At 30.4% G+C, this 8,849-nt stretch overlaps 1 protein-coding gene across 1 annotated transcript; it reads right to left on the reverse strand.

Moving 5' to 3' along the window:
• Positions 1 to 5,544: 5,544 nt before the first annotated feature.
• Positions 5,545 to 8,596, reverse strand: LOC108322903 (beta-amyrin 28-monooxygenase). Its single transcript, XM_017555192.2, has 4 exons — positions 8,006 to 8,596; positions 7,326 to 7,744; positions 6,518 to 6,705; positions 5,545 to 6,111 (listed from the first exon to the last, which is right to left on the reverse strand). Exons 1-4 carry the CDS (start codon positions 8,539 to 8,541, stop codon positions 5,812 to 5,814), a joined length of 1,443 nt encoding a protein of 480 aa, XP_017410681.1. The 5' UTR covers positions 8,542 to 8,596; the 3' UTR covers positions 5,545 to 5,811.
• Between the last annotated feature and the right edge of the window lie 253 nt (positions 8,597 to 8,849).

An 8,849-nucleotide genomic window follows, 5' to 3' on the forward strand; every position in this document is an offset into this window, starting at 1 on the left:
TGTGTGTTTATTCTTATACAGGGAATTCAAATATACCAAGTGAAAGTCTCATGTTTTTGAGGTCAGAATTATATCTTGTCTTGGGGATCTATTCAATACTCATAATCACATCTCCTGATAATCTTTTGAGGTCCAGGTCTTCCTAACATCCTTTCGAGCTTCAGTCACAGTTATATTGATCCTTGATTTAGTTAAATTACAAACGTCATAACTTTGCAGAAATATGGGAGGGATTCATGGGGCATACAGTATGGAATAAGACTAGAAATACACGTAAACGATGACAAAAGTAAGGGATCATGGGGCAATAAAATACTCAATTACACGAGAAACCAAATCAAAGCAGTGACAGATATGTGATTTAATGTAATTTCTAATAAAATGGCAGAGTATTCACTTTAGATGCTTCTCGAGAATTAAACATGATTATAAATATACAATTATCCAATATAGTGTACACATTGTCCTTAAGCGGCTGAAGTTTTATCAAGTCTAAGAGGTTCTCCTAATAACAATCACTTATCCAACACACAGTATAACAATTGAACTATGGTCAATAATTTTCTCCGAGCAACGTAAATGCAATAATAAAGATTTCACAATTAAATTGAAACATTATAAAAATCGAGTGTAGACAAAGTTGACTAAATTGTGGTTTTCCCTTATATACTGTGTAATATGCCTTTAAATTATGAAGGATTACGCATACACATGTATACCGAATGGGGAGAATAACAGCCCATAAGAAGAAACCGTTTTAACTTTTTTTATACCCTGGCCTTTTCCTACATCTTCCTTCCCAAATACAAATGAAACGTTCAACAAGTTGGTGATGTTGTGGCTGAACATTAAGACAATTTCTAACTCAGAAAGCTTAGAATCTAACAATGTACTATTTATCCCAAATTTAAATATGCAGAACTAAGTGGCAAAGAAGCATGAAAATTAAAAATATCTATTTATTTTCTTAAAAGTGTTTACTAAGAAATTTATCCAAACAAATTTTAAATAGCATAAGAGGTTAGTATGTAATACTATAGTTTAATCTATTTTATTTTAAATAAAACTTGTAAGTTTATCTTTTTTCCTCTTATCACTGATTTTAAATTCCTATCCTTAACTTGATTTGAGAAGTTACAATATGAAACGAAAATTAATTGAGTCAAGTATTAAAAGCTGTGGTATGAACATTTAAATAACAGTCTTACCAACTCAAAATTTAAATTTAATATCGTATTTAAAATTATATGTGTGTGTAATCTTAGAAATTCAATAATAAAAAAAAATCTTAGAATTTCTCTTCATAATCATTCACTATTATTCTTATCTTAAATGATCTCTATTCATAAGAAAAACAAAAATGACAACTCTGGTGATCTGCTAGCAGACAACAAGAACTACCAGGTTTCGATTCAACCCTCCATAAAACAGTTGTATACATGTACTTTTGCAAATAGTCTATTAATATTTATAACTTTTTTTATTTCTTTTTTTGTTATGTGATTGTACACTTACATATATGTATTATTTTCTCTCTTTCTCTCTCTACACATCTAATAGCAACTGCATCAAATATCTTCGAATAAAACGCACAGTTATCTTTATTCAGATGTATAAAAGTTGTGTAAATATTTTTTAAACTAATATCCAATAAATAAGAAAAGAAAGTTTTTTTTTAGAAAAAGAGGTAGCGAATTGATGGGTGCGTGCATGCATGGACTATTATGATTCAAGAGTGATAAGCTAAGTTTCCGCCTTAGGTAGGTAATGACTTACGTTTTCTCTCTTCCGCATTTCTGCCTAACACCCTTTCTTAAAGTGTTTTCTTAAATTGTTTGTCAAAGAATCATTCATACATTATGTCCGACAATAAAATCATAAAGTATTTTTTAATAATTTAAACTTATATATATATAAATTAAAAAATAATTTATACACAATTATTTTAAACAAAAAAATCAATATTGTCGTTATATTTTTCTTTCATGTGCCTTGAATATTTATTCAAACATATTCATAATTATTATTATTTTCTAACCTATTTTCTTTCAGTTACATTACTTGTTATTTCATGCCAATTTTTATTTACATTTTTCTCTTATTTTTCGCTCCATGACACTTAATGCAAGATGAAACTTTGTTTTGAAGATCAGACTACGTCGACTTGTTAAACCCATGAACCGGAAAATCAATTCAAAGACACTATAATACAAATGCAAACAAATTGGTTGAAAATTGGTAAAAACATAAAAGACGGTCTAAGTCAATTTAATTAAAAGATATTTAATAATGTCATGTTATGTTTTAGAAAAAAAAGTCAATCTACAATATTCGTCACTTTTTTTATTCTGCATGAATGTATTGTTATTCATAAAAGTTGCCAAACATTATTGAAATATTAATTCAAATATGACGATATATTTAATTTTAATTTGTTCACATAATTTTCATGTTAGAAATATATAATTTGATGTTAGTTTTAATTTTTAACGTTATAAAATTAATAATTATATTATTTGAATGAAGTTTTTTATATAGGCTATTGATAACGAGAGGATCTTTGTCACTAAACGTGATAAAGTGAAAAAGGTAAATATTAAAGCTTATAAGAATTTTTTATTATTTCTTTTTTGCCTTATGAATGATCATATGTTCATCTCCTTTCTTTCTCTCTTTCTTATTGACAATGATACTTTGAAAATATTTTTTTGACAATATTTTAACATCATATATGTGTCATTATGTGATTGGTTCAAAATTACTCCACAATCAATAATAATAATCATAAACACCAACATGGATCAATTACAGAATGACACATAGATGATGTTAAAATATTATCAAAAAAATGTTGTCAAAGTCTCATTATCATTTCTTGTTGGGCCTCATTTATTTTTTCTATTCACCTTTTTATAACCTAGTTGGTCATAAGAGTTTATGATTATGTTAGTTTATGATTATGTTGGTCTACTTTGTCATTTGGGTGTCTTGAATTTGCATGTACAAACCAACAAATATGTCAAGCTCAGGCAACTTGGAGAAGAAACACATAAAGAATACGTGAACCGGAGATCCTTCATGTTAATCTCAAACAACAAGGAGATGAATAAGGAAAAAAACCCATCAGTCCAATTTGAAGGAAAAAGGAATGCAAAATGGGATGTTAGAGGAAACGTAAAAGGCCGTCTCACCCTATACCTCCAATTATTTTATTTTACACCTTCAAAATGTTTTTAAAATTCCAAAACTACTTTCTATAATTCAAAAAATTCTACACTTCACTTTTTTTTTTCTGTTTTATCGAATTTCGAAATTCAACAAAAAAAATTTATCAAATTTTGAAATTTGATAAATGATTCTTTTTTCCAAAAAATTTCAAAATTAAATAAATGATTTTTTATTTTCTTTAAGTTTCTGAAAAATCTTTTATCAAATTTTAAAATCTGAGGAAAAAAATTATCAAATTTTAAAATTTGATTAAGAAAAATGTAAAATGTGTACGATAAAGTATAAGCTTTTTACCTCACTGGCACAATGTTGGAAAGGAACTAAGTTCATGCACAACAAAATGCAATGCACAAAAGAGCGAAAAAGACCTTGTGCACACAAACCTGTCCTATTCTAATTTGTTCCTTTTGTAATCTAAGACAAATATATAATGGTAATTGATTATTGGATAAAGATGGGATACGTCACTGGCGATAAGTAGGAAGGTTTTGGAAAGCCTTCATGTGTGTATGATTGATTTAAGTGGGGTCACTAAGCAAACAAAGATTTTATATAAGTGTAATAAGACTTCAACATCCAAAATGTTCTATAAAATATAAAAATATTCTTTGCTGATAAAAAAAAGTTGATATTTTGAACTAAATAGGACTAAAATATGAAAATTGAGTTTAATAATTTAAATAAGTAATAATGTAGGCCTTTATATCTTATAACAAGGGTTAAAATATTTATGGTGTAATATGTAAGTAATATGTTGTGTTATATTATTGAAAATGTTGAGTATCTATAAATTTTATGCTATTCTTCTAGTTAGAAAGAAAGTGTTATTTTAACATGACTTATGAAAAAAAGCAATATAAAAATAGAAGAAAAATATGAATATATCGAGACTCTCACCTAGATCATATTGAGTCTCGGGGATAAAGTGACGTCATGTCGATAAAAATATTTCGATCAAAACTAACAAGATCAAACATATTAATGAAACCTTACATTTGAATTTAATTTTTTTTACATACTTTAACTATTTTTATTACTTGATTTTTCCTTTCAATTAAATGGAATCTGTTAGTTTTACGCTGGATTTATTTTCAAGGCGATTCTTTAAAAAAATCATATTTGTCCTTAAAAGTAGATTTATTTTGTTGAGTTCAGAATATTCTCTGATTGAGAATTAGAGAGACCCTCATATGTATTAATGGATGAGAAAAATAAAATTATATTACAAAATTATCAGTAATGCTCCCGTGCTGGTTTGGATTGAGTTTGTAAACCGATTTATTTAATCAATTTCATCACAATGGGATTTATTTAACTTGGATAAACCGATTTTGAATTTTTTTTTTTTTTAAATTGAAGGTTGAAATATATGGACACGTGATTTAGCATTGAACATATATAATATGATTTCTCATTATTTATAAAATAATAATTTGAAAACATTGTTTTTGCTTTATGTTAAAGCTGTACAATCATATCTGCCTTTTCTCTTGGTAGGCTATTACAAGGAAAAATACTTTTTTTATATATATAAAGTGAACCTATATAATAATAGGTTACACAGATAAGGATATCTTAATTTTTAGTAAATTAATATTTAATTATATTAAGAGTATCTATAAACAATTTCTAATATTTTGTATACTTTTTCACTTTATTGATTTGGTACCCTTAATTGAGGGGCACAAAAAAGTTACAGACTATCACAATGTGGCTGCAAGCTGTATAAGAGAGTCCAAAACTGAAACTGTCGACCTGTGGCTTGTTTTATGTATAACCTAATATTAACTTTCCTTTTTTTTTTCTAATTTTTCATAAGCCTCTGATGCACACTAGAATTAAATAAAAAGTTAAGAATATTAATTAATTACGTAATAAGGCATAGAAAGAAAATTAAAGCCACAATGTAGGTTTGCATTCGCGAATCTCCATTGACAATTTTTTAAGTTTAGAAAATTGTTTCTTTATTTACTATTAATTTTACAGAGGTTCAATCTAAAAAAAATATATTATTATTCAACATCTTTTAATAATTTTGCCTAAAGTCTCAGTTTTTAAGCACAGTCTTACTCAACTAGCCCTTACTTTTTCTCATGGGGGAAACTTTTAAGCAAATCTAAACCTAATTTTTCTTTCTATCAGAATCTGGTCATGAATAGACATATATGTGCACAAAAATCAAATTTAGTTACTTATCTATTCTTTCTTAAAATTTCAAGGCTTATACTTAAATAAAGAAAACAAACATTCTTTGGTATATTATAGTATCTTTCGATGAAACAAGGAAAGTTAAATGGTGAAAACGGAAGCCCCAAGTATAGTAAACAAGTATAATTCATATAACTGAAAGGGGTAAAATGCAAATTATCTCGTCAACCCCAACTGATATTTTAATACAAAACAATAATCACTTGGAAATATACAAGTTGTGTAAGTATTTTACTGACAAGTCCCTCGAATACAAGAAATTAAAAGTGTAAAAGAATAAATATAAAGCAGAGAAAACATTTGAAGTATAAGTATATATGTATGCGTATGGTAGATTGATTTGTAGGAAGCACAGAAGAGTTTTTGTGTATGTTTTTAGGGTTTGTGAGGGTAAAGACGAATTGGGAGGTTTTTTGCAGGAATGGGTAAGGGATCAACGATGATCTTTTCATCTGGAATCACTTTTTCCCACTTAAACCTTTTCACTAAGTTGTGCATGAAAACCAATATTTCCAACCTTGCATACTCTTTTCCAGGGCACATTCTTGGTCCTCCACCGAATGGCACAAAAGTGTAAGGAGCTGGTCCTTCTCCTTCGAATCTGCTTGGATCAAATTTCTCTGGTTCTCGAAAGTATTCTCTACTTTTGTGTGTTGAATTTGCACTCCAATACAACTACAACAACCAAACTCATCACAAAAAAACACTTATAATACGACTCTATGGATATAAACAAAGTCTCACATCAAATAAAACAAAAAATACACATAGATTTATATACAAATAATAATACTTTTATTTGTGAGAGATTTTTTGAATTATTTCAAAAAGTGAATTTACGAAGATTTAATCCAGAACGAACAATATTTTACTATTCTGAAAATCTAACTGTGTTGTTCCTTAACTCAGGCTCTTCAAAGTTCATTTAATTAAAATCTATTATTCCTTTATCAGTGTAAAATACCACGTATCTATACTACACTATGACATATCATAATATGTTTTATTATGGCATTGTTAATGTTAAACCAGGTAATTGTAATTTGAAAATTTTAAGGAAACTCGTATACAATTTTCTTACCTTCCATCCCTTTGGAATTGAGAAGCCATTGAAAGTAAAGTCATTGATAGCTTCTCTAAAACCTCCTTGAAGGGGAGGAGCAATTCTCATCACTTCACAAGCTACATTCCAAGAATATTTCATCCTGTTTATATCATCCCAATTCAATAACTCTCCCGGCAATTTCGACTTTGCAATTTCCATTTGCTCTGAACATAGGAACACAAAAATAAGTTTATATATAAATGTTAAAGTGTCACGTCTTATATTAAAATTATGTATTAATAAATATATATTTTTTATTTACAAATACTCTCTCTTTTAACACAATAATGTATTTTTTTCATGTAGAGAATTCTTAAGTTTTTGGTTTTGGGCTTGACTTAGTTACAAGTGCTTATTTCAGGATGAAGTACCCTGAAAGAAAGGTTTCTTTCTGGTGGAGCTGTATAAAAAATAAAATAAAAAAGCTAAATTTTACTGTGTTCTTAAGATAAAAAAATATTATGAGGTGGGATTCTACCTTGCACGAAATTAGAGCAACAAACAAACGCATAATGATGAGATCATCCTTTGATACTTTATTTTGGATTTTAGTTCGTAATTCAAACATCAACCGAATTATGTAAATCAAACGGTGAAGTTTGACACAAGTTAAGAGATTGAAAAATGAAGCTTTTGACTTGTTCAGTTGAAAGTTGACTTTAAATAAGAGATGCTTGTGGGTATAACATTTAGTATATATTTACAAAGAATAAAGAATAATGAAATAAAATGAATTTGTATATATGAATTAACAAATGAATAAAAATATTAATTAATTAATTACCTCGATAGACTGCATCATAAATGTGAGGGAGTTCGGCGAGGTATTTGACGACGAAAGTGCATGCAGCACTTGCAGTGTCATGACCACCGATCAAAAGTCCGAGAATCTTGTCTGCAATGTCCAATTCACTCATGAAATGTCCGTTCTCATCGCACGTGAGCAGCATGTGAGACAATATGTCCTGTGTTGGCGAAGCGTTTCCTTGGCCCAAAGCAACTTTCCTCTCTCTGATGATCTTCGACAGCTCCTTTCTGATGCTTTTTGCTGCTCTGATAGCTTTGTAGAACGGCGTTCCGGGAAGATCGATGGGCACTGATATGATTCCGGCCGCCAAAAGATGAAAAGGGTTCTCAAATTTCGCCACGTGATTCACATCCTCAACGCTCATAAACAAACGACACGCCAACATAAACGTGTACCTGTTATAATACCCATTAGCTCTCGCAACAGACTGCAGAATTTGCATGACTGAGAAACAACGTGAGATCAAGGTAAATAGGCTTTTTTTTTCTATGTCCAGATACATTTACTATTTAGTATCTGTTCAAAGTTTCACTGTCGACTAAAAGTCAACTAAAGAAATAAGATAATTTCATACAAGACTTTGTTCTACATATTATTAAAGATTTGAGTTTGTGAAATGAATATAATGGAGATAGATGAAGAAACAAAAGATGAACCTTTTGGCCAAGGGATAGACAGTGAGATGGGTGTGGTTGTCCCAAAGGGAAGAAAAGTGGGTCTGTGCGATGGTGTCCATGATGGGAACGTAGCGTTGGAGAGCCTCGGGTTTTAGGAACTGTGGGAGCAACTTTCTCATCTTCTTCGATTCTTCCTTCGAGTTCGTCTGCACCGTCGTGGGGAACACCTTGTTCACGCTCTCCGGCCACCACGCCGCCACCAGCTTGTTCTCGTTCGAGAACAAAAACTTGTTGGAGGCGGCGCCGCAGAACACCACGGCGGGTTCCCCTAGGATGGAGGTTTTGAAGAGCTTGGAGGAGTACTTGATCATGCGGTCGAAAATGAACTTCTCCGGGTGACCTTTCCATCCGGTGGAGAGAAACTGGAGAGTCTCCCCGATGACCGGGAAACCGGTGGCTCCCGGTGGGAGGTTGGGGGCGGAGAAGGGAGATCGGTGCTTGTGGAAAAGGAGGAAGAAGAAGAAGGTGACGAGAGAAACGAAGAGGAGAAGGAGGGAAAGATAGAAATGCTCCATGCTTTTGGCTCAATGTGTTTCTTGTTGAAGTGAGTGACAGTATTGGTTTCTCTCTTGGGTGCCAATTTATAGACACAATGTAAAATTTCGTGAGTGCATCATGATCCTTATGTACTGTATATGGCACTCAACATGAGAATAAAAAACTTGCACAGTAAAAAATGTGTTTCATCCTAACTTTTCTTCTTCTAAACGATGATTCATTACAATATCTAATGACTATAATCTTTGAAAAACTCCTCATAATGATGATTCATTACAATATCTAATAACTAATCAAGCATTTAATACCAAGTTTGATTACCGGA

This window comes from Vigna angularis, chromosome 1 (genome assembly GCF_016808095.1).
Source record: "Vigna angularis cultivar LongXiaoDou No.4 chromosome 1, ASM1680809v1, whole genome shotgun sequence".
NCBI classification, from domain to species: domain Eukaryota; kingdom Viridiplantae; phylum Streptophyta; class Magnoliopsida; order Fabales; family Fabaceae; genus Vigna; species Vigna angularis.